This window comes from Rhinoraja longicauda, chromosome 35 (genome assembly GCF_053455715.1).
Source record: "Rhinoraja longicauda isolate Sanriku21f chromosome 35, sRhiLon1.1, whole genome shotgun sequence".
Taxonomy (NCBI): domain Eukaryota; kingdom Metazoa; phylum Chordata; class Chondrichthyes; order Rajiformes; family Arhynchobatidae; genus Rhinoraja; species Rhinoraja longicauda.
In genome coordinates this window covers 5,125,538-5,151,936 of record NC_135987.1, presented here as the reverse complement: position 1 = coordinate 5,151,936, position 26,399 = coordinate 5,125,538, and the positions used below count along the sequence as shown (strand labels likewise).

Here is a 26,399-nt window from a genome sequence, read left to right as displayed (position 1 = left end):
AGGGCCTAATACGGGACAAGGGCGTTCCCGTATGGGACAAACCAATTTAGCCCAAAATACGGGATGTCCCAGCTAATACAGGACAGTTGGCAACTGTTCTATGTTCCATGTTTGTGTTCAGCTAATTTGTCCCATGCCTTTGCTACTTTCTTAATGCAGTTTTAGTTTAGTTTATCGTCACGTGTACCGAGGTACAGTGAGTAGTTTTTGTTGCGTGCTAACCAGTCAGCGGAAAGACAATACATGACTACAATCGAGCCATTCACAGCGTACATGATAAAGGGAATGACGTTTGGTGTGAAGTAGTTCTTAAAGCATCCATTCTATCCTGTTTCACCAGGTCATTTCCCATGGTGGAGGATCAGGGTGTTTTGTCCGCCCTGCTAGTCTCTCTTTATATTTCAGTCTTCTAACCCTTGACACACTGGCCAACCTGAGGAGCACCTTCAGCAACAGACTGGTCCCACGAAGATGCAGCACAGAACGCCACAGGAGATCCTTCTTCCCTGTGGCTATCAAACTGTACAACTCCTCCCCCTTCTGTCGTGGGGTAGACTGACCTCCCTCCCTCCCCAATCTTTGCACACCCCCCAAGCCTTTCCACTCATCACTTTAATTTCATGTTTCATGTATTTTGTGTTTTTACGACAGAAGGCAGACCAATTTCCCCCCTGGGATAAATGAAGTTCTATCGTATCGTACATCATATCGTATCGTAGTGGTGCAGCGGTAGAGTTGCTGCCTTATGGCGCCGGTGGCCCGGGTTCGATCCTGACTACGGGTGCTGTCTGTCTGGCGTTTGCATGTTTTCTCTGCGGTTTTCTCCGGGTGCTCTGGTTTCTTCCCACACTCCAAAGGCGTACGGGTTCATAAGTTCTTTCTTTCCTATTCCTTCACCCGTTCCTTCTCTCCAGAGATGCTGCCTGACCCGCTGAGTTACTCCAGCTTTTTGTGTCTATCTCGGGTTTGTAGGTTAATTGGCTTCTGTAAATTGTTCCTAGTGTGGAGTAGAACGGGTGATCGCTGGTCGGCACGGACTCGGTGGGCCGAAGGGCCTGTTTCCATGCTGTATCTTTTAACTAAACTAAACATTCTTGACACTTGACTATTAAACTGAGGTTTTTTTCAGACCTTGCATGACACTAATATATCAATTATTTAATTGCCACAGACTGGTGGAGGCTAAGTCAGTGGGTATTTTTGAAACCAGAGATGAACAGATTCTTGATTAGTATGGGTGTCAGAGGTTATGGGGAGAAGGCAGGAGAATGGGGTGGAGAGGGAAAGATAGATCAGCTATGCTTGAATGGCGGAGTAGACTTAATGGGCCGAATGGCCTAATTCTGCTCCAAGGACTTATGACCTTATATCTGCAACAACTTGGGAGAGGTTTAGTCTATGGACAACTCCTTCACATCCTTTAAACCTTTAATAATGAATGGCCACATCCTTTTGATAAATGTATCACCTCACGTGATCTGCTATCTAATTTATAATCTAAAAAACTCTTCAAGTTCCCTCTTTCTTAACTGCCCACCAAGTTTTGTACACACTGCAAATTTCAATATGGTGCATCCCTCTCCGAGTCCAGACCATCACCCTTCAGAGAAGCAGCCAAGACTCTTTACATCAAGGTAGGGTTGCCAACTGTCCCGTATTAGCCTGGACATCCCGTATTTTGGGTTAAATTGGTTTGTCCCGTACGGGACCGCCCTTGTCCGTATTAGGCCCAGGGGGCGCTGTAGGCCCGGACACTGTAGGCCCGGACACTGTAGGCCCGGACACTGTAGGCCCGGACACTCTAGGCCCGGACACTGTAGGCCCGGACACTGTAGGCCCGGACACTGTAGGCCCGGACACTGTAGGCCCGGACACTGTAAGCCCGGACACTGTAGGCCCAGGGGCCGCTGTATGCCTGGACAGTGTAGGCCTGGGGGGCACTGTAGGCCGGGACACTGTAGGCCCGGACAGAGTAGGCCCGGGGGCCGCAACAGGCCTGGACAGTGTAGGCTAACGGAGTGTGTTTCGGGAGCAGGGCTGAGTGTGTTCGCTGAATGGAGGTTATGTAGCAACCCGCCTCCCGGCCCGGGTAGCTGCCATTGGTGGAGCACTGGCTGGGTGAGGTCACGTGGGGCGCGGGACGGTGACATCATCTTTTGTCCCTTATTTGGGAGTTAGAAAGTTGGCAACCCTACTTCATGGAGGCAACATGACTTTAATTCATTATCATTTGGGTTACCTATTGAGTTCCGTATTTAAGCCCTGACCTTTGTTCTCGTCTTTGCTGTCTTGTATTTGCTCTTTCTGAGTTTTGTACACCATTTACCTTTTCTTGTGGGTTTTTGACTTTTTGACCTGATCCTGACTTTGATTTCCCGGCCTGTGTTTTTTTACATTATGACCTTGTGACCTGTTAACTTGACCACAAACCTTGAACCCGGTTTAATAGTTTTTGAGTTGTAACTTCTTCCTGACTCCTTTGTCCCCTCTGTGCTTGGGCCTACTCTACTTTAGGGTGGCACGGTGTGGTGCAGTGGTAGAGCTTCTGCCTCACAGCGGCAGAGATCCAGGTTCGATCCTGACTATGGGTGCTGCCTGTACGGAGTTTGCACGTTCTCCCCGTGACTGTGTGGGTTTTCTCTGGGTGCTCCGGTTTCCTCCCACATGCCAAAGATGTGCAGGTTTATAGGTTAATTGGCATCAGTTTTTTAAACAAATTGTAAATTGTCCCTCGTGTGTAGGATAGTGCTAGTGTACGGGGTAATTGGTGTTCGGCGTGGACTCGGTTGGCTGAAGGGCCTATTTCTCCACTGTATCTCTGAAGCCTACAGGTGCTCTCGGTGCAGAGTTTGTACGTTCTCCCTGTGATCGCGTGGGTTCCTCCAGGTGCTCTGGTTTCCAAAGATGCACGGGTTTACTGGAGTTTAGACGGATGAGAGGGGATCTTATAGAGACGTATAAAATGATAAAAGGACTGGACAAGCTAGATGCAGGAAAAATGTTCCCAATGTTGGGGGAGTCCAGAACATGGGAAAGGGGAAGCCATTTAAAGGGGAAGCCATTTAAAACTGAGGTGAGAAGAAACTTTTTCACCCAGAGAGTTGTGAATTTGTGGAATTCTCTGCCACAGAGGGCAGTGGAGGCCAATTCACTGGATGAATTTAAAAGAGAGTTTGATAGAGCTCTCGGGGCTAGTGGAATCAAGGGATAATGAGGGAGAAGGCAGACACGGGTTACTGATTATGGATGATCAGCCATGATCACAATGAATGGCGGTGCTGGCTTGAAGGGCCAAATGGCCTCCACCTGCACCTATTTTCTATATTTCTATATATCTATGGTTCTAGCAGGTTAATTGGCTTCTGGTAAATTTCCACTAGTGTGTAGCATATGAAATTGGGACAACATAGAAATAGTGTGAATGGGTAGGCACAAAGTGCTGGAGTAACTCAGCAGGTCAGGCAGCATCAGTGGAGAAAAAGGATGGGTGACAGGTTGCGGGGACTCCCATCCCCTTACGGGGACTGTGCGGGTCGGACGGGGACGAGCTGTCTGTCCGTGGGCGTGGGGAAGAGAGTGGAAGTTTTGTTGCCTCCATCACAGTGAGGGGGTGTTTGGAGTCACTGTGATGGACGTTTGTGTTGGGGTCGTGTGTCTTGTGTTCTTTTTTTTTGTGTGACTGCTATGTAATTTCGTTCGGTACCTTGGTACCGAATGACAAATAAAGCTCTGTATTCTGATTGTTGGACTTGGTGCATGTTTCCTGTTTGAATGCTATATATTCAAACTAAACTACTCACGACTTTGTTACACCCTGTCCATTTTAGTTTAGTTTAGTTTAGAGATTCAGCGCGGAAACAGGCCCTTCGTCCCACCGAGTCCGCGCCGACCAGCGATCCCCGCACACTAACACTATCCTACACACACTGGGGACAATTTACATTTATACCAAGCCAATTAACCTGCAAACCTGCACGTCTTTGGAGTGTGGGAGGAAACCGAAGATCTCGGAGAAACCCCACGCAGGTCATGGGGAGAACGTACGAACTCCGCACAGACAGCGCCCGTAGTCGGGATCGAACCCGGGTCTCTGGCGCTGTGAGGCAGCGACTTCACCCGCTGTGCCACCATGCTGTGCAGTCGGTATTCGTGTATAAGCAGCTCTCTAAAGGTCTGGCTGGGAGCACGATGTGACATAACACGCTGGATTCTATTCTCCAGGGCACTGCAGGGAAACAATTGAGAGTTTGTACAGGGATTGCTACTTGAAAACACTGTGGGCAGGAATGAAAGCAATTTCCCCACTCCAGACACTCTCTGTTTATTCATGAGGGTTGAAAACTCTCCAGAGCTGTCCCACTGTCTGCAGCAATTGACCGAGTTTTCAGGACAGAGTTCTCGGGAATAATAGGGAAAAAAACAACAAAGAAAGATAAATGGCAGAGAGAGTGCCTTTAGTTCATCCATGTGCAGTGTCTGTACAAAGGCTACTCCACAGAGAATATCAAGGAAAGGTTACTGGGCCAGTGAAAGAATTAAGAGCTTGCACCTTTTTTGACTACTATAGAAATGTTCATAAGTGATAGGGGGATAGAATTAGGCCATTCGGCCCATCGAGTCTACTCCGCCATTCAGTCATGGCTGATCTATCTCTCCCTCCTGACCCCATTCCCCTGCCTTCTCCCCATAACCACTGACACCTGTACGAATCAAGAATCTATCTGTCTCTGCCTTAAAAATATCCAGTGACTTAGCCTCCACCACCGTCTTTGGCAAAGAATTCCACAGATCAACCACCCTCTGACAAAGTTACTCTGGCACTCTGTGTCCTTTAGGTGCAACCTCCGTTAGGTGGCGTCCGGGCCTCCAGACCTACACTGTCCGGACCTACACCGTCCGGGCCTACACCGTCCGGGCCTACACCGTCCGGGCCTACACCGTCCGGGCCTACACCGTCCGGGCCTACACCGTCCGGGCCTACACTGTCCGGGCCTAAAGCGTCCGGGCCTACACCGTCCGGGCCTACACCGTCCGGGCCTACACCGTCCGGGCCTACACTGTCCGGGCCTACACTGTCCGGGCCTAAAGCGTCCGGGCCTAGAGCCGGGCAGTCCCAATTTAGCCCAAAATACGGGATGTCCCGGCTAATACAGGACTGTTGGCAACCCTACTCTACTTCAACATGGTTCCCTCCATGCAAGGCCGTGAGTTGCCCTGGCTGTGAGTGTGCCAGCTTGCATACACTTCCCAGTAGACCAACAAATGATGGCACTGTTCAGCCCAAGCATGGCATGCAGGGGAACCTGTGCCAACCCCAACCAAACCAAACGAAACAAAAGGACACAAAGTGCTGGAATAAGCTGTGGCCGTTAGAAATAAAAAAGGCGGCACAGTGGAGCAGCGGTAGAGTTGCTGCTTCACAGCGCTAGAGACCCGAGTTCGATCCCGACTACGGGCGCTGCCTGTACAGTGTTTGTACGTTCTCTCTGTGACCACGTGGGTTTTCTCTGAGTGTCCGGTTTGTAGGTTAATTGTCTTTGATAAAAAGAATTGAAAAATGTTCCCTCGTGTGTCAGGGTGGCGTTAGTGTGATCACAGGTCGGTGCGGACTCGGTGGGCCGAAGGGCCTGTTTCCGCACTGTATCTCTAAAGTCTAAAGTAAAGAAAACTCAGCAGGTCAGGCTGCATCTCTGGAGGAGACGGGAAGGTGACCTTTCGGGTCGAGACCCTTCTTCGAAACGAGTTGACTTTACCTGACGATCACTCCGGGTCGAAGGTCAAAGTTATTCTTCACGATGGCCATCAGAGCCTGGTCGCCCATCTCGGACGTTCCGTATGAAAAGATGGAGATGGAGAGGGGCTCGGCAACTCCAATGGCGTAGGCAACCTGGAGATCAGAGCAGGGAGAGCGTGGTCAGAGAGTGGTGTCACGGCGACAGAGAGCCTGCTCTACAGCGGCAGAAGGCATGTCGTGTGTGTAGGAGGGTCAGGCAATGAACACCAGCCAGCACAGAGTCCCAACATCACTGCCGACCACCATCACTCTCAGTCACTCCCTGATCACTCACTCCCAGAATCACTACCGTACTCACTCACACACTCACCCACTCACACTCACTCACTCACTCACACTCACCCACACACTCACCCACTCACTCACCCACACACACACACTCACCCACTCACACACTCACTCACCCACACACTCATTCACTCACTCACTCACCCACACACACACACACACACACACACACACACACTCACTCACTCACCCACACACACACTCACCCACTCACTCACCCACTCACTCACCCACTCACACTCACCCACTCACACACACACTCACTCACCCACTCACACACACACCCACTCACTCACCCACACTCACACTCACCCACTCACTCACCCACACTCACACCCACTCACTCACCCACACTCACACACACACACTCACTCACCCACTCACACACACACACACTCACCCACTCACTCACCCACACTCACACTCACCCACTCACTCACCCACACTCACACCCACTCACTCACCCACACTCACACACACACACTCACTCACCCACTCACTCACTCATTCCCAAAATCACTACCGTACTCTCTCACTCACCCACTCACACACTCACTGTTTTGGGTCGAGACCCTTCAGACGGAAGAAAACTCAGACTGAAGAAGGGTCTCGACCCGAAACGTCACCCATTCCTTCTCTCCAGAGATGCTGCCTGACCCGCTAAGTTGCTCCAGCTTTTTGTGCCTATCAGAATCTTTAATCTCCATATCCAAACCAGCCTGAATTCCTTTCCAAAGACAGCAGCGCCCAGCTGTGGCTGTATTGATGTTAATGCATGGCTGCCTAATGCAGTGGGGATGCTGGCTGCATTGGTGCAATGGAAGTTATAATCCGTCTCGATCAAACCGGGGAATTCTGCCGTTAAAAGTCGAGTCGGTGTAGAGCCAGCGAGAACCCGCTGTGTAAGCTCGAAGGTACGGAGTTTAGTTTAGTTTAGAGATACAGCGCGGAAACAGGCCCTTCAGCCCACCGAGTCTGCGCCGACCAGCGATCCCCGCACACCGACACTATCCTACACCGACTAGGGAACATTTACACATACACCAAGCCAATTAACCTACAAACCTGTTCGTCTTTGGAGTGTGGGAGGAGACCGAAGATCTCAGAGAAATGTCACGGGAAGAACGTACAAACTCCGTACAGACAGCACCTGTAGTCGGGATCGAACCGGGGCCTTGTCAGATCCTCGCCTTGACGCGACTACAATCAACACAGTCCACAGACAGAAGAATACAGAAGGGCCATTCTTAGTCACGTGTGTGACCCAACATGTGAAAAATTGTGGAATACATCTCTAATTCTGAAAGCATTGCAGGCGTATTGTTTTGGACTGTATGTATGACTTACATAGGTCGAAGTTTATCAAGTGAAATTTTTATGTTATGCTGACAATGTTTGTTTAGGGTCACAGGTCATACATGACTGGCCACGTGTGTGACCTCACATGGTGTGACCTCACATGGCCACACACGTGACCAGTCATATTTGACCTCTTGCTGTGCCACCGTATCTCACCACATGCCGTGATATTGTGCCTCACCACCGTGCCTCGCCACCGTGCCTCGCCACCGTGCCTCGCCACCATGCCGTGCCACCAAGCGTGCTACCGTGCCGTGCCACCGTGCCTCACCACCGTGCCTCACCACCATGCGTGCCACCATGCCTCGCCACCGTGCCTCGCCACCGTGCCTCGCCACCGTGCCGTGCCACCATGCATGCTACCGTGCCTCACCACCATGCCTCATCACCGTGCGTGCCACCGTGCCTCACCACAGTGCGTGCCTTCATGCCTCACCACCGTGCGTGCCACCGTGCCTCACCACCGTGTGTGCCACCATGCCTCACCGCTGTGCGTGCCACCGTGCCTCGCCACCGTGTGTGCCACCATGCCTCGCCACCGTGCCTCGCCACCGTGCATGCTACTGTGCCGTGCCACCGTGCCATGCCACCGTGCCTCGCCACCGTGCATGCTACCGTGCCGTGCTACTGTGCCTGACCACCGTGCCTCACCACGTGCCGTGCCACCGTTCTCACCTGCACCAGGACGCGTTTGCACAGACCGGCTTTCACCAGGGACTTGGCTACCCAGCGGGCGGCGTAGGCGGCAGACCGGTCCACCTTGGTGCAGTCCTTGCCCGAGAAGGCTCCTCCGCCGTGTGCCCCCCATCCACCGTACGTGTCCACGATGATCTTGCGGCCGGTGACGCCCGCATCGCCCTGAAACAACCGAGCACAGGACACATCAACCAGAATCACAATCAGGGGAGAATCACGAGAGGAATAGATCGGGTAGACGCACAGAGTCTCTTGTCCAGAGTTGGGAAATCAAGGACCAGAGGACAGACTGTATGTTTAAGGTGAAGGGGTGCATTAGGAACCTGAGGGGTAACTTTATCACGCAAAGGGTGGTGGGTGTAAGGAACGAGCTGTCAGAGGAGGTAGTTGAGGCCAACGTTTAAGAAACATTTAGACAAGTACATGGATAGGACAGGTTTGGGGGGACATGGGACAAACGCAGGCAGGTGGGACTAGTGTAGCTGGGACATGTTGGCCAATGTGGGCAAGTTGGGCCGAAGCATCTGTTTCCCTGCTGTGTCTCTATGACTAGGATCAAGGGACGTAGCTTTGGAATGGAGATGAGGAGGAATCTCTTTAGCCAGAGGGTGGTGGATCTGTGGAATTCATTGCCAATCTATGAAACGTACCGAATGGTGAAAGATCCGGAGAGAGCGGATGAGGTGAAGATGTTTCCACTAGTTTAGTTTAGAGATACATCGTGGAAACAGGCCCTTCGGCCCACTGAGTCCGTGCCGACCAACGATCCCCACATACACTGAGAACTATTCTACACACCAAGGACAATTTACAGTCTGTACCAAAGCCAATTAACCTACAAATCCGCACGTCTTTGGAGTGTGGGAGGAAGGCGGAGCGCCCGGCCAATGCTCACGGGGTCACGGGGAGAACGTACACGCTCCGTACAGACAAGTGGCCTTAGTCAGGATTGAACCAGGGTCTTCGGCTCCACGAGGCAGCAACTCTACCGCTGCGCCACCGTTAGAGAGGAGATGAGGAGGAAGTTCTTCAGTCAGAAGGTGGTGATTATGTGGAAAGTGTGAAGGGTGGCGCGGTGGCAGAGTTGCTGCCTGGTGGCACGGTGGCGCGGTGGCAGAGTTGCTGCCCGGTGGCACGGTGGCGCGGTGGCATGGGGGCGTGGTGGCGCAGTGGCAGAGTTGCTGCCTGGTGGCGTGGTGGCACGGTGGTGCTGTGGCACAGTGCCGCGGTGGCAGAGTTGCTGCACGGTGGCATGGTGGCACGGTGGCGCGGTGGCAGAGTTGCTGCCCGGTGGCGCGGTGGCATGGGGGCGCGGTGGCGCAGTGGCGCAGTGGCGCAGTGGCGCAGTGGCAGAGTTGTTGCCCGGTGGCGTGGTGGCACGGTGGCGCTGTGGCACGGTGGCGCGGTGGCAGAGTTGCTGCCCGGTGGCCAAGGTGCTTGCCACTGACCTGAGGACCTCCGATGACGAACCTGCCGCTGGGCTGCAGGTGGTAGATGGTGTCGCCGTCCAGGTACTTCGCGGGCACCACCACATCGACGACCTTCTCCTTCAGAGCCTTGCGCATCTCCTCCAGGCTGATGTCCTCGTCGTGCTGCACTGAGATGACGATGGTGTGCACGCGCACGGGGATGACCATGCCCTTCTCCTGGCCGTACTGCACCGTCACCTGCGGAGACAGCGGTAGGGTTGCCAACTATCTCACTCCCAAGCAAGAGACAGAAGGTGACATCACTGCCCGCGCCCCACGTGACCTCACCCAGTCAGCGGCCATGTGCTCCCGCTCCACCAATGGCGGCCACCCGGGCCGGGAGGCTGGTTGCTATGCAACCTCCGTTAGGCCGTGCCCGGGCCTCCGGGCATACACTGTCCGGGCCTACAGCGGCTCCCGGGCCAACGGTGTCCGGGCCTACAGCGTCCGGGCCTACAGCGTCCGGGCCTACAGCGTCCGGGCCTACAGCGTCCGGGCCTACAGCGTCCGGGCCTACAGCGTCCGGGCCTACAGCGTCCGGGCCTACAGCGTCCGGGCCTACAGCGTCCGGGCCTACAGCGTCCGAGCCTACAGTGGCCCCCCGGGCCTAATACGGGACAAGGGCGGTTCCGTACGGGACAATCCAATTTAGCTCAATATACGGGATGCCCCGACTAATACGGGTCAGTTGGCAACCCTAGGGCTCAGTCCTAGGCTCAGTGTCAGTCAGCCTAGGGCTCAGTCCTAGGCTCAGTTAGTCCCCGGCCTTCCCAAGGGACCGCGGGGCCCGCCCAAGAGGCTCGTCTGTCAGTGGGGCCCTCCTGAAGTCTCGTCACACGGCGGGTAGCCGGCCAAAGACTCGTCGGCGTAACAGTAAGGGAGCTGGAGACAAGCTCGGACACGAGGAGTGAGGGGCCGGCGGGGGGTGAGCCGGGCAATGCCTCCAGCGCCTTCAAGGTCGGCTGCAGGAGAGGCACCCCGGGACATAGAGATGGCCGGGAGACGAGGGGAGAGGGACGCTGGTTTGCGGGAACTGCTCCAGTACATCGACTGGACTTTGAAATTTGAACGATGGCGCCAATAATGGTGGCGCCCCACATGTGTAATATTAGCATGTGGCAAATAAAACACGTCCCACCGTAACCGCGCAGATTATCACGGCTCCGATCTTCCCCACAGCCTTCAGCAAGCCAGCAGGGGGCCGCACGCACCTGGGTCTTGGAGTCAGGTCTCAGCCAGGGCAGTGTGTGGTCTCGCCGTAGATCGGCCATGCGGGCGTTCAGCTGGTGGGCTAGTATGATGGTGAGGGGCATGCATTCCTCCGTCTCGTCCGTGGCGTAGCCGAACATCAGGCCCTGGCAAAGGGGGCAGACACCGTCACCAAACCAAACAGGGCCTCAGCTATCGGGAGAGTATTGAGTCTATTACAGTTGCAGTTGTACCAAACATTGGTACTTTTACTTCACTTTAGAGATACAGCGCGGAAACCGGCCCTTCAGCCCACCGAGTCCGCACCGACCAGCGATCACCCTGTACACTAACACCATCCTGCACACTAGGGACAAGTTACAGTTGTTCCGAAGCCAATTAAGCTACAAGCTCGGATGTCTTTGGAGTGTGGGGTGAAACCGAAGCACCCGGAGAAATCCCACGCGGTCACTAGGAGAATGTAGAAACTCGGTACAGACAGCACCCGTGGTCAGGATCGAACCCAGGTCTCCGGCGCTGTAAGGCAGCAACTCTACCGCCCCTGATGAGGCCACATTTAGAGCGTTGCGTTCAGTTTTGGTCACCCTGCTTAGCAAAGATATTGTTAAGCTGGAAAGGGTGCAGAGAGGATTTATGACGATGTTGCCAGGACACGAGTTCCTAAGTTACAGGGAGAGGTTGAGCAAGCTCGGACTTTATTCCTTGGAGGGCAGGAGGATGAGGGGTGATTTTACTGTACCCGAAATGACCCTTCTGTACTCCCTGTACACACATGACTGTGTGGCCAGGTTCAGCTCCAACTCCATCATCAAGTTTGCTGATGACACTGTGGTGGTGGGCCTGATCTCTGATAACAATGAGAAGGCCTACCGGGGAGGAGGTGGCTGATCTGGCACTCTGGTGTCAGGACAACAGCCTCCTCTTAAATGTCACAAAAACTAAGGAGCTGATTGTAGACTTTAGAAGGGCTCAACATCCGAGGATGTACACGCCACTGGAGTTAAATGGGATTACTGTGGATAGGGTGAGCAGCTTTAAATAGCTGGGAGTCCACATCACAGAGGATCTGACATGGTCAACACACATTGCCTCACTGGTGGGTAAGGCAAGGCAGCGCCTTTACCACCTCAGACAGCTGAGGAAATTCAGAGTCTCTCTGAGGATCCTTCAGTGCTTCTACTCTGGGGCTGTAGAGAGCATCTTGTCCGGCAACATCACAATCTGGTTTGGGAACAGCTCTGCCCAGGACAGGAAGGCTCTGCGGAGAGTAGTGCGTTCAGCTGTACGCACTATGGGAACTACACTCGCCCCCCTGCAGGACCTATACATCAGGAGGTGCAGATCCAGAGCCAGCAACATTATGGGGGACCCCTACCACCCCAGCAACGGACTGTTCCAGCTGCTACGGTCAGGCAAACGCCTCCGCTGTCACGCTGTGAAAACAGAGAGGATGAGACGGAGTTTCTTCCCACAGGCCATCAGGACTGTTAACTCTCATATCACCAGGGACTCATTTAATTTACTGTATTAATTTATTTTTTGTGTTAAAATAAATAAATAAATAATTTCTATTCTGTTTTGTAGTTTAGCACAATCTGCAGGCATTGCCACTTTCATTTCACTGCACATCTTGTATTATGTATGTGACAAATAAACTTGACTTGACTTGACTTGATCTTATAGAGGTGTATAATATCATGGGGGCTGGGAATAGATGGGGTAAATGCCCGAGTCTTTTACCCCGGGTGGGGGATTCAAGAACCAGAGGACACGGGCTCACGGAGAGAGGAAAAAGATTTAACATGAACAGAAGGGGCAACTTTTTCCACACAGAGGGTGGTGAGTTTATGGAACGGGCTGCCAGAGGAGATGGTTCAGGCAGGTACTATAACAACATTTAAAAGGCATTTGGGCAGGTACATGGATAGGGAAGGTTTAGAGGGATGTGGGCCAAATGTTGGCAGGTGGGACGAGTGTCGATGGGGCAACCCAACCAGGCCATCTTCAGTTCTTGATTGGGGCAGTGAAGTGCCCATTGGAGACCGACTGGGGGCAGTGAAGTGCCCGGGACAGACTGACCATGGGGCAGTGAAGTCCCAGTGTCCAGTGACTAGGGGCAGTGAAGTGCCCAGTACAGACTGACTGGGGGCAGTGAAGTCCCAGTGTCCACTGACCAGTGGCAGTGAAGTGCCCAATGTAGTGACCGTGATGTCAATGACGTTGGTCACCATGGGAGCCAGGTGTTGCCCCTTGGGTTGTCCACCTGTGGCAAGCGCTGACCACCGGGGCAGCTTGACCCTTGGCTGACCTGGTCTCCGGCCCCAATGTCCTCCTCGATGCGATCCAGATGCACTCCCTGCGCGATGTCGGGCGATTGCTGCTCCAGGGCAACAAGCACGTTGCAGGTCTTGTAGTCAAAACCTGCGACCGGGGAAACACCCGCCACACCATCAGCAACGCAGAGGGCAAGGCTGCAATCCAACATGTCCGCCGTTTGATGGTTCTGGGCCTGTACTCAGTGGAGTTTAGGATGGGTGGGGGGGGGGGGGGGTCTCATTGAAACCTACTGCATATTGAAAAGTGGATGTGGAGAGGATGTTTCCACTAGTGGGAGAATCGAGGACCAGAGGGAACAGCCTCAGAATATAAGCACCTGTTTTTGGAAAGGAGGTGAGGAGGAATTTCTTTAGCCAGAGGGTGGTGAATCTGTGGAACTCGTTGCCACAGAAGGCTGTGAAGGCCAAGACAATGGGTGTTTTTAACGCGGAGATTGATATGTTCTTGATTAGTAACGCCATCAAACGTTACCAGGGGAAGGCAGATGAATGGAGTTGAGAGGGAAAAATAGATCAGCCACGATCAAATGACAGAATAGACTTGATGGGCCGAATGGCCTAATTCCTCTCAGTCTGAAGAAGGGTCTCGACCCGAAACGTCACCCATTCCTTCTCTCCCGAGATGCTGCCTGACCTGCTGAGTTACTCCAGCATTTTGTGAATAAATACCTTCGATTTGTACCAGCATCTGCAGTTATTTTCTTATAATTCCTCTCCAATGTCTTCTGGTCTTATTGTCTAACTCTCCAATTTCAGGTAACGAATTTTCCAACAATCTCCCCTTTTCTTTTCTTCCTGCCCCTCATCCCTCATCCCTCATCCCTCATCCCTCATCCCTCATCCCTCATCCCTCATCCCTCATCCCTCATCCCTCATCCCTCATCCCTCATCCCTCATCCCTCATCCCTGTGCCACACCTATTTCTCCCCTCCCCCCTCCTCTTGTCCCCTTCCACCAAGATTCCTTCCTCTGGCTTCACAATTTTCACCTCTTCTATCCTCACCTCGCGCTTTTTGAATCTTCCTCTCTGGCCTTTGCCCAACCATCTACCTATTACCCCCCCCCCCCCCCCCTCCTCACCTGTATCCACCTATCACTTGCCAAGCTTTGTCCTGCCCGCACCTATCTTCCAGCTTTCTCCCTCAGCTCCCACCTCAGCCTGAAGAAGGGTCCCGACCTGAAACGCCACCAGTCCACATTCTCCAGAGATGCTGCCTGACCTGCCGAGTTACTCCAGCACTTTGTACCTTTTTTCAACAGCCAGTATTTTGTTTTTTTCCCCTTTTTGCTATCTGGTGCACTCCAGTATCAAGTGTGGCACCAACCACTGCACTGAGGCACCACAACTATTAAACCTCTCCAAATACTAATACTAAAATTGCCACTTGAGAATTAATTTGCCTGTACCATTTACAAAATGGCGGACGACTTGATGGTCTTCTCTTTGACCGGACGGCATGGAAACAAATGCTTGTCACGGTAGAATAATAACCTGGACTAGACTAAACTGAATGCAAGAAGCAAATACAACTTGATTGAGTTCTTATCAAGTTCAATGTATTGAGTGTTAACTGATACCTGCCCTCACTGAGAGAATATTGAATGTATTTAGCTTTTGTGCATCTGAGCAGTTTGGATTTGGGGGCGTATAATGTTGCAGACTGCAAGATCACCTCTGCACTTGGATGAGAAAGTGGGATCACACAGAATCAATGCGAATGGGCGATCAATAGTCGGCATGGACTCGGTGGGCCGAAGGGCCTGTTTCCATGAGGTATCTCTGAAGCTAAAAACTGAAACGTGTTGGAGGAACTCAGCGGGTCAGGCAGCGTCCATGGAGGGAATGGGCAGGTGAATGTTTCGGGTGGGGACCTGTCCTCGTTGGCAGTATAGAAGGACAAGGAGGGACCTCATTGAAACTTACCGAATAGTGAAAGGCCTGGGGGTGTGGAGAGGATGTTTCCACAAGTGGGAGAGTCAAGGACCAGAGGCCATCAACTCAGAATTAAAGGACGTTCCTTTAGGAAGTAGATGAGGAGGAATTTCTTTAGTCAGAGGGTCGTGAATCTGTGGAATTCACTGCCACAGTCGGCTGTGGAGGCCAAGTCAGTGGATATTTTTAAGGCAGAGATAGAACGATTCTTGATTAGTGCGGGTGTCAGGGGTTGTGGGGAGTAGTGAGGAGAAAGGGAGAGATGGATCAGCCATGATTGAATGGCGGGGTAGACTTGATGGGCCGAATGGTCTAATTTTGCTCCTGTCACTTATGAACATACTTCATAATAAACCACCGAGACCACAGAAGGCCTGAATGGTTGATCCGGCATGTTCCGGCGTGGCTGGACGAGGGGACACTGACCTTTGGATGAGTTGTCGTAGCCGATTAACCGGATCGTGTCCCTCACCACTCGCTGGTAATCGACAATTGCGCGCGAGGTGATCTCACCGCACAACAGCACCATTCCTGTCTTGCACACCGTCTCTGGAGGGTGGGGGGGGGGGGGGGGGGGGGGGGTGGGGGTTAGAGAAACAGGACACAAATACAATCGAAGATAGACACAAAAGGCTGGAGTATCTCAGCGTGCCAGGCAGCATCTCTGGAGAGAAGGAACGGGTGACGTTTATGGTTATTCATTCATTGTAGTTGTGATTTGAGTATAGGAGCAGGGAGGTTCTGCTGCAGTTGTACAGGGCTTTGGTGAGACCACACCTGGAGTATTGCGTACAGTTTTGGTCACCTAATCTGAGGAAAGACATTCTTGCCATAGAGTGAGTACAGAGAAGGTTCACCAGATTGATTCCTGGGATGGCAGGACTTTCATATGAAGAAAGACTGGATAGACTCGGCTTGTACTCGCTGGAATTTAGAAGATTGAGGGGGGATCTTATAGAAACTTACAAAATTCTTAAGGGGTTGGACAGGCTAGATGCAGGAAGATTGTTCCCGATGTTGGGGAAGTCCAGAACAAGGGGTCACAGTTTAAGGATAAGGGGGAAGTCTTTTAGGACCGAGATGAGAAAGTTTTTTTTCACACAGAGAGTGGTGAATCTGTGGAATTCTCTGCCTCAGAGAATAGTTGAGGCCAGTTCATGGGCTATATTTAAGAGGGAGTTAGATGTGGCCCTTGTGGCTAAAGGGATCAGGGGGTATGGAGAGAAGGCAGGTACAGGATACTGAGTTGGATGATCAGCCATGATCATATTGAATGGCGGTGCGTACAGGCTCGAAGGGCCGAATGGCCTACTCCTGCACCTATTTTCTATGTTTCTATGTTTCTATGATGACTGTGTGTTATCCGTATGCTATTGTGTTGACAGGCAGCAAATCAGGGTATTGAGTAAAGAGGTTGGGATCGGGTCGAGACCCTGCTTCAGACTGAACAAGGGTCTCGACCCGAAACACCACATTCCTTTTCTCCAGAGACCTTTCTTCAGACTTAAAAACGTCACCCAATCTCTCCAGAGATGCTGCCTGTCCCGCTGAGTTACTCCGGCATTTTGAGTCTACCTTCGATTTAAACCGGCATCTGCAGTTCCTCCCGACACAAATACCATCGAGCTTGGAGGGTGATTTGGTAACAATTTGCTTTGTGCTCCTTGTGAAGCAGAAAGCAAACTCCCGGGATGGGAAGACTCACCATCGTGAGTGTCCAGAATCGGTATCGAGCACAGTGGGGCAATGGTAGAGGCAGAGACTCTGCGGATCAGGCAGCATCAGGGGCGGCACGGTGGCGCAGTGGTCGAGCTACTGCCTTACAGCGCCAAAGACCCGGGTTCGATCCTGACTACGGGTGCTGTCTGTACTGAGTTTGTACGTTCTCCCCGTGACCACGTGGGCTTTCTCCGGGTGCTCTGGTTTCCTCCCACACTCCAAAGACGTGCAGGTTTGTAGCTAATTGGCTTCAGTAAATTATAAATTGTCTCTGGTGTGCGATAGTGTTGGTGTACGGACTCGGTGGGCCAAAAGGGCGTATTTCTGCACTGTATCTCTAAAAACTAAGTAAGGACACTAAATGCTGGAGTAACTCAGCGGGTCGGGCAGCATCTCTGGAGAACATGGATAGGTGACGTTTTGGGTCGGGACCCTTCTGCCTGACAAGCCCATGTTCTCCAGAAGATGTTGCCTGACCCACGGAGTTACTCCAGCACTTTGTGTAGTTTCCTTGATAAACCAGCATCTGCAGTTCCTGATTTCTCAACACAAATTCATCCAGTCCTTCCTTCATGAACTAGCGAGGCTTTTGGAAGTGTGGGTCATTCTGGAGCAAACGCCTCGCCCCAGCCGACACTGCAAGATCTTACTGCTCAGACGGACTGGTCCCACCTGCTAGAAAACAGTGTGGATTGTTCAAGTAACGCCAGGGAGTAGAAAGCTTTCTGAATGAGAAACTTATCTTCTCCAGGAAGAGGTCGTGAGGGAGGTCAATGACAAAAGTTTTGCAGGTTGCTATAGATTTAGATTTTCTTTTAGACTGCGGAGATACAGCGTGGGAACAAGCCCACCGAGTCCGCGGCGACCAGCAAACCAGCTAGTCCACCAGCACTATCCTACACACACACACACTCGGGACAATGTACAGTGTTTCTCTGAAGCCAATTGACCTACAAACCTGCACGTCTTTGGAGTGTGGGAGGAAACCGGAGCACCCGGGGAAAAACCCACGCAGGTCACGGGGAGAACGTACAAACTCCGTACAGACAGCGGCCGTAGTCGGGATCGAACCCGGGTCTCTGGCGCTGTGAGGCAGCAACTCTACCGCTTCCAGAGGGGTAACCTTTTCCACACAAAGGGTGGTTGGTGTACGGAACGAGCTGCCAGAGGCAGGGACTATAATCTAGATACTAAAACTCTCGTTTGTTTGTATGTTTGTTCCTGAACTACAGCCAAAACGGTACACGATAGCGCGACAATTTTAGGCCCACCTTACTCACCGTCGTCCCTTTGGTGCTAACGGAAGAAGTTTCATTGAAATCCGTGTTATATTTTTAAAGTTATTCACATTTTAAAGTTTAAATCTATCTTCTAGGGAGGGAGGGAGGGAGGGATGGGGGTGGAGGGAGGGGGAGGGGGATGGAGTAGGGGGGAGGGGAAGGAAGGAAGGGAAGGGGGAAGGGGGGAAAGAGGGGGGGGAGGAGGGGAAGGGAAGGGGGGAGGGGGGGAGGGGGAGGGGAGGGGAGAAAGAGGGAGGGGGAGGAGGAAGGGAGGGGGGAAAGAGGGAGGGAAGGGGAGGGGTGGAGGGGAAGGGAAGGGGGGAGGGGGGAGGAGGAGGGGGAGGGGAGGGGGAAAGAGGGAGGGAGGGGGAGGAGGGAGGGAGGAAGGGAGGGGGAGGGGGAGAGGGGAGTGGGGGGGGGGGGGGAAGGGGGGGAGGGTGCTGCAGCAATGCAGGAGAGGTTTGAAACGGGCCCACTTGGTCTAGTAACATTTAAAAGGCATTTGAGGGACTTTGGGTTCTCAGGAATGCTGCTCTCTCCATCAACCCACAATGGAGTCAGATCCAGATCACAAACATCTGATCTTTGACTTGTACGGGCGTCAGGGGTTACGGGGCGAAGGTAGGAGAATGGGGTTGAGGGGCAAAGATAGATCAGCCGTGATTGAATGGCAGAGTAGAGCCGATGAATGGCCCGATGGCTTCATCAACATGAACGTCTCCATCAACATGATGCTGCTCCATCAGCATGAACGTCTCCACTGGAGGTATCTCAGGACTTCATGGAGCTACATCCATGAGGTGTAGCTCTATGGCACTCACCACACGCCACCTTGGCATCGGGATCTTGCTTCAGGTGGGCATCCAGCACAGCATCGCTGATCTGGTCACAGATTTTATCTGAAGAAGAGGAGGAGAGAACATTGGCATCAGGTCATAAGGTCATACGGTTATAAGGTCAAAGGTGATAGGAGCAGAATTAAGCCATTCGGCCCATCAAGTCTACTCTGCCATTCTATCACTGCTGACCCTTCTCTCCCTCCTAACCCCATTCTTCTGCCTTTCCCCCTTTACCCCTGACACCCGTACTGAGCAAGAATCTATCTATCTCTGCCTGAAAAATATCCATTGACTTGGCCTCCACAGCCTTCTGACTTGCTGAGTTACTCCAGCACTTTGTGTCTATCTTTGGTATAAAGCAGCACCTGCAGTTCCTTCCCTCTGCAGCTTTATGAAGAGTCCCCTCTCCCGTTTATGCACAAGATGTAAAAGCTTGAAAGCAAGCAGCACCAAATACAATAGTCCCTTGAACGGACTCCACATAAGCTAAGGATTAATTCCTGATATCCTAACCTACCTCATTGTTTAGATTGGTTTATATTAGTTTAGAGATACAGCGCGGAAACAGGCCCTTCGGCCCATCGAGTTTGCACCGCCCAGCCCACTAATACTATCCTACACTCACGAGTGACACTATTACATTTATACCAAGCAAATTTACCTACAAACCTGTACTTCTTTGGAGTGTGGGAGGAAACCAAAGATCTCGGAAAAAAACCCATGCAGGTCACGGAGAGAACGTACAAACTTTGTACAGATAGCACCCGTAGGCAGGATCGAACCCGGGTCTCTGGCGCTGTGAGGCAGCAACTCTACCGCTGCACCACCGTGCCACCCCTGCCCCATTGCTACCCTTGCATTTCTTTACCTGCACTTTCTCTGTAGCTGTGCACCCGTTATTCGGAGAAAAATATTAATCGAGAATGAAAGAGATGAGACTTATGCCTGTTCTCCCCACGTCTTCCAAGATGGCGCCCAACCCAGGCGGCCATTTGCATGCGAGCCACAGAATCACATATCATAATCGCCCCACATTCTTAAATCTCTACTCCTACGGCAACATTTCTGATTTTAACTATGATATTCCCTTATCATATTCACGTTCATAGTGATATTCACGTTAACTATGATATTCCCTTATCATATTCATGTTCACATGTTATAGGAATAGAATTAGGCCATTCGGCCCATCGAGTCTACTCCCCCATTCAATCATGTCTCATCTCTGCCCCCTAATCCCTTTTTCCTGCATTCTCCCCTAAACCCTTGACACCCGTTCTAATTGAGAATTTGTCTACCTCTGCCTTAAAATTATCCACTGGCTTGGCCTCCACAGCCTTCTGTAGCAATGAGTTCCACAGTGTAACTGTACACTGTGAACGGCTCGATTGTAATCATGTGTCGTCTTTCCACTGGCTGGTTAGCACGCAACAGAAGCTTTTCACTGTACCTCAGTACACGTGACAATAAACTAAACTGAACTGAACTGAACTGGTGATAGACGCAAAATGCTGGAGTAACAAAATGTTGGAGTAACTCAGCGGGACAGGCAGCATCTCTGAACTGGAATGGGTTTCAGGTCGAGATCCTTCTTCAGACTGAGAGTCAGGGGAGAGGGAGACCAAGAGATATAGAAGGCTAAGGTGTGAAAACACAGATCAAAAGGGATGAAGGTCAAAGAAATGTACAATGGTACATTGTTAGCTGAGGGGAAGGTTTACCACGAGGCTTACAATCAGTAATATTTAATCAGGAGGACTGGTTTAGGGGCTACAAGTCAGTCATGTTAGTTTATTTTAGTTTTAGTTTATGTGATACAGCCCTTCGGCCCTTCGAGTCCGAAACTGGCCCTTCGGCCCATCGAGTCCGAACTGACCAGCGATTCCCGCACATTAACACTATCCTACACACACTAGGAACAATTTACACTTACACCGAGCCAATTAGCCTACAAACCTATATGTCTTTGGAGTGTGGGAGGAAACCAAAGATTCAGAACCAGGGGCCACTGTCTAAGAATAAAGGGGAGGCCATTTAAAACTGAGGTGAGAAAAAAAAAAATTCACCCAGAGAGTTGTGAATTTGTGGAATTCTCTGCCACAGAAGGTAGTGGAGGCCAATTCACTGGATGAATTTAAAAGAGAGTTGGATAGAGCTCTAGGGGCTAGCGGAATCAAGGGATATGGGGAGAAGGCAGGCACGAGTTACTGATTGTAGATGGATCAGCCATGATCACAATGAATGGCGGTGCTGGCTCGAAGGGCCAAGTGGCCTCCTCCTGCACCTATTTTCTGTGTTTCTTCGTTTCTATCTCTGAGAAAACCGACACTGGTCAAGGGGAGAACGTGCAAACTCTGCTGGGCCTGGGTCTGGTGTCAATAAATGCCGCCAAACGTTGAGAAAGTTACTGGAAGAGGCGGAGGGATTCTGAGACCAGCCAGGCACCCTTCTATTAATAGAGAGCAACATTCCTGGTATGGACAGATCTCCTGTCAGCATTCCGCATGACAGAAACAAAGATATTTTAGAGCAGGGTGGCAGGGATGAGCAGGGATCAGCCTGTGAGGAGACTCTAGCAGGGGCCTGACTTCCTGTGTTAGCAAAGCACCCACTTTTTCTTATTTTCTCATTTCCAAAAATAAACTTTACGCAGAATTAAAAACACATACAAAACAAGATGCTTATGAGGATGTTGCCAGGACCAGAGGGTCTGAGCTATAGGGAGAGGTTGAGTAGGCCGGGACTCTATTCCTTGGAGTGCGGGAGGATTATAGACAATAGACAATAGACAATAGGTGCAGGAGGAGGCCATTCGTCCCTTCAAGCCAGCACCACCATTCAATGTGATCATTCTCAATCAGTACCCCGTTCCTGCCTTCTCCCCGTACCCCCTGACTCCGTTATCCTTAAGAGCTCGATCTAGCTCTCTCTTGAATGCATTCAGAGAATTGGCCTCCACTGCCTTCTGAGGCAGAGATTAGTTTAGTTTAGAGATACAGCGCGGAAACAGGCCCTTCGGCCCACCGGGTCCGCGCCGACCAATGATTCCCGCACATTAACACTATCCGAAACTGACCCGCTGAGTTCCTCCAGCTTTTTGTGTCTATTCTTGGTTTAAACCAGCATCTGCAGTTCCTTCCTACACACTTAGTGTCTGTTGACAGCTGGGTGAGTTGTCACCGTGGTTACTGTGATGGAGGTATAGATTAGTTTAGATATATAGCGTGGAAACAGGCCCTTCGGCCCATTGAGTCTGCGCCAACCAGTACACTAGTTCTATGCTACACACTAGGGACAATTTTACAAAAGCCATTTAACCTACAAACTTGCACGTCTGTGGCGTGTGAGAGGAAACCGGAGCACCCGGAGAAAACCCACGCCGTCACGGGGAGAATGTAATAACTCCATACAGGCAGCACCCGTAGTCAGGATCGAACCGGGGTCTCTGGCGCTGTGAGGCAGCAACTTTACCGCTGCCCTTAAGGGGATGGGGCTGTTGCAAATTGGGACTCCTACCAAACTAGTGAGAGACATCCAGAGTGTGCACTAGCATCTTGGCTGCTTGGCTGTGAACTTCCCCTACTTCCCGCGGTGCATTGAAAGTGGCAAACATGATCTCCTCAAACCCTGCCCTCATTCTGAAAAGACTTTTCTTTTGAAAGGGTAACCGCCTTCGGCGAACGACCATTCACTTCAATTACGTGCACATTTACGCGGATTGTCAAAAAGAATGCAACACGAGACATGGCAATGCGCTGCAGTAACGCGCCGCTGGATGCCGGGCTGCAGTGCAGTAATGCGCCGCTGGATGCCAGGCTGCAGTGCAGTAATGCAGGGCGAAATGCGCCAACGACAACAACGAGATGGCAGGTGAGGCTCTGAGGGATTACAGAGGCAGACGTGAACAATAGACCTCTGGGATGAACGGTGGGACAGAGACCCTCAACATGAAGCAGCGTATGGAGTCAGACATGCTCATAAGTTCTAGGAGCAGAATTAGGCTATTCGGCCCATCAAGTCCACTCCACCATTCAATCATGGCTGATCTATCTCTCCCTCCTAACCCCATTCTCCTGCCTTCTCCCCATAACCCCTGACACCCGTACTAATCAAGAATCTGTCAATCTGCCTTAAACATATCCATTGACCAGGCCTGCACAGTGGCAAAGAATTCCACAGATTCACCACCCTCTGACTAAAGAAATTCCTCCTCATCTCCATTCTAAAGGTACGTCCTTTTATTCTGAGGCTGTGGCCTCTGGTCCTAGACTCTCCCACTAGTGGAAACATCCTCTCCACATCCACTCTATCCAGGCCTTTCACTATTCGGTAATACTATACAGCATGGAAACAGGCCCATTGGCCCACTACGTCCATGCTGACCATCAATAAGCCATCGATACTGATCCTATGCACTAGCATTCAGTCCTGGGCAGTTCATGTGGTCATCCATATACTTCTGAAATGTAGTGAGAGTACCTGCCTTCATCACTCTTCAGGCACATTGAAACCACCTTCTTGGTGAGGTAGCTTCTTTCTCAGATTTCCTCAAAACATCTAAACCCTTATCGTAAGCATACGTTCTTTAGACTTAGACTTTACTCCAGACCTTAGTGATATAGCAGGGAAATGGGCCCTTTGGCCCATCGAGTCCGTGTTGACCAGCGATCACCGCGTACACTAGCACTATCCTACACATTAGGGACAATTTTACAATTTTTACCAAAGCCAATTAACCTACAAACCTGGACGGCTTTGGGAACTTGGAGGAAACAGGAGCACCTGGAGAAAACCCACACGGTCCCAGGGAAGAACTGCAAACTCCGAATAGGCAGCACCCGAGGTCAGGATCGAACCCAGGTCTCTGGAGTTGTAGGCAGCAACTCTACCGCTGTGCCACTGTGCCACCCTGAACATATCGTTCTGTGTTGCCCCTGTTATTCAGCAAGATCACGACTTCATCAAAGTTCCTGAAGAGTTTGCATCCTCCTGGAATCCCGTAGTGTCTGAGCACAGTGTGTGGGAAGGAACTGTAGATGCTGGTTTATACCGAATACAGACACAAAGTGCTGGAGTAACTCAGCGGGTCTGGCAGCATCTCCGGAGAAAAAGGATGGGTGACGTTTCGGGTTGGGACCCTTCCTTTTAATAGCCCCCTGGGGTCGGGGATTTGGAAGGATTCTCAGCTGTCGGGTGAAAGGACATTCCCTCTGGTTTCAGCTCTGAATGGATGACCCTCTCGTGAGATCATGTTCCTGAGACTGAAACCTCATCGCAATGATTGTCCGGCTACTCCAGCGTTTCTCAGCCGGCGTTCACAGGAACCTTGGGAATCCGCGAGAGGTCGCCAGGCGTGCAGAGACAAATAATGATAAATAATAATAAAATAATAATGATAAATAATGAATAATAATGGTAAATAATAAAAATAATAAAAATAAAATAATAATGATCAATAATGACAAATAATGACAAATAAAAATATTAAAAACAATAAAAATAAAATAATAATAAATAATAAATAATAATAATAATAAAAATAATGATAAATAATAAAATAATAATGATGACAAATAATGAAAAATAATGGTAAATAATAAAAATAATAAAAATAATAAAAATAAAATAATAAATAATAATAAATAATAATAAATAATAATAAATAAAAATAATAAAAATAATGGTAAATAATAAAATAATAATGATAAATAATGATAAATAATGAAGAATAATGATAAATAATAAAAATAAAACAATATAATAACAATAATATATAATAATAAATAATAGTAACAATACAAATAATAAAAATAATGATTAATAATAAAATAATAATGATAAATAATGACAAATAATGATAAACAGGCTAATCATACGTAAATGCATTTTGGAGTCATTTTTGTCTATTGCATTGTCAATAAACTTGAGAAAATCGTAAGTTATTTTTTGCCTAAACCAGTTATCAGAAATATATATTATGTTTGCCTTATGAACTTCAATTTCTTGAAAGAGAAAGAAAGAGATTAATAAAGATATATAATAATTTTTATCTAGGGGTTCCCTGAGACATGAAAATTATTTCCAGGGTTCCGCAAGTGTAAAAGGGTTGAGAAACGCTAGTCTGCTCAAATCACTGCTTGTTCTCCTACGCTCCAAAAATATATGGAACAGTGTGACTAAGGCTCCCGACCCAAACCGTCACCTGTCCATGTTCACCACAGATGCTGCCTGACCCGCTGAGTTACTCCAGAACTTTGTGTCTTTCCTCAGTAAACCAGCAGTTTGCTTCTGTATGGAACTAATCTTGGAGATAAAATCCCATCTCGTCTCCTCTTATCCAAGGAGTCAGTCTATTGACTTAAAATTATTTTCCATTTGAGGTCAGTGGACCCATTGCTTAGTTTAGAGATACAGTGCGGGAACAGGCCCTTCGGCCCACCGAGTCCGCACCGACCAGCGACCCCCGCACCGACATATACTATCCGACACACACTGGGGACAATTTTCATTTTTTATACCAGGCCAGTTAGCCTAAACACCCGTACGTCTTTTGGAGTGTGGGAGGAGACAGGAGATCTCCACTGCGATTTCTCTTCGAGGTATGTCCACTTTGAAGAAGTTCTCCTCCTATCCTTCCTTTGTCCCACCCCCGACATCAGTCTGAAGAAGGGTCTCGACCCGAAACGTCACCCATTCCTTCTCTCCCGAGATGCTGCCTGACCTGCTGAGTTACTCCAGCATTTTGTGAAATAATTGGAGAAAACCCATGCAGGTCACGGGGAGAATGTGTAAAATCCTTATAGACAAGCACCTGTAGTCAGGATCGAACCTGGGTCTCTGGCGCTGCGAGGCAGCAACTCTACCGGTGCACCTCTGTGCTGCCCTGTTGGAATTGGAGGCTCAAAACCAAACGCTGCTCTGGGTGAGGTCTCTCCACAGATCGGAGGGAAGTACAGAGATAGTTTCCCCTTCTCCAGGCCCCTCACACTAGAGCACATCTTATCACCCCTCTTCCGAACGGCTGTTCACATTTGTACCTTAACCTTGTACCTCGTGCACAGGTTTAGCAAAGTTTTACTTTAGAAATACAGCGGGGAAAACAGGCCCTTCGGCCCACCGAGTCCGTGCCGACCAGCGATCACTAGTTCTATCCTACACAGTGGAGACAATATTGCCGAAGCCAATTAACCTGCAAACCCACACGTCTTTGGAATGTGGGAGGAAACCGGAGCACCCGGAGAAAACCCACGGGGTCACAGGAAGAATGTACAAACTCCGTAAAGGCACCACCTAAAGTCACGATCGAACCCGGGTCTCTGGCGCTGTGAGGCTGTGGGGTGTATTAATTGTGTACCACCATCACTGCACGCATGTTTATCTAGTTCCTCAACATTCAGAAAGGATTGTGTTTTGTATTCTTCCATCAATGTGAATAACTTTACAATTCCACACATTTTAACACATCCTCGTCTCTTTC

General features: G+C 50.5%; 1 protein-coding gene across 1 annotated transcript in view; it reads right to left on the bottom strand.

The window, feature by feature from the left end:
• LOC144610061 (S-adenosylmethionine synthase-like) overlaps positions 1–26,399 on the bottom strand; it is a 31,438-nt gene that overhangs the window by 1,992 nt on the left and 3,047 nt on the right. The window contains exons 2-8 of the mRNA XM_078428572.1: positions 18,905–18,982; positions 15,511–15,633; positions 13,124–13,236; positions 10,818–10,961; positions 9,586–9,804; positions 8,117–8,299; positions 5,754–5,887 (exon numbers count right to left, since the gene is read on the bottom strand). Coding sequence (XP_078284698.1) covers positions 5,754–5,887; positions 8,117–8,299; positions 9,586–9,804; positions 10,818–10,961; positions 13,124–13,236; positions 15,511–15,633; positions 18,905–18,982 — 994 coding nt within the window. The remainder of the gene's footprint in view (positions 1–5,753; positions 5,888–8,116; positions 8,300–9,585; positions 9,805–10,817; positions 10,962–13,123; positions 13,237–15,510; positions 15,634–18,904; positions 18,983–26,399) is intronic.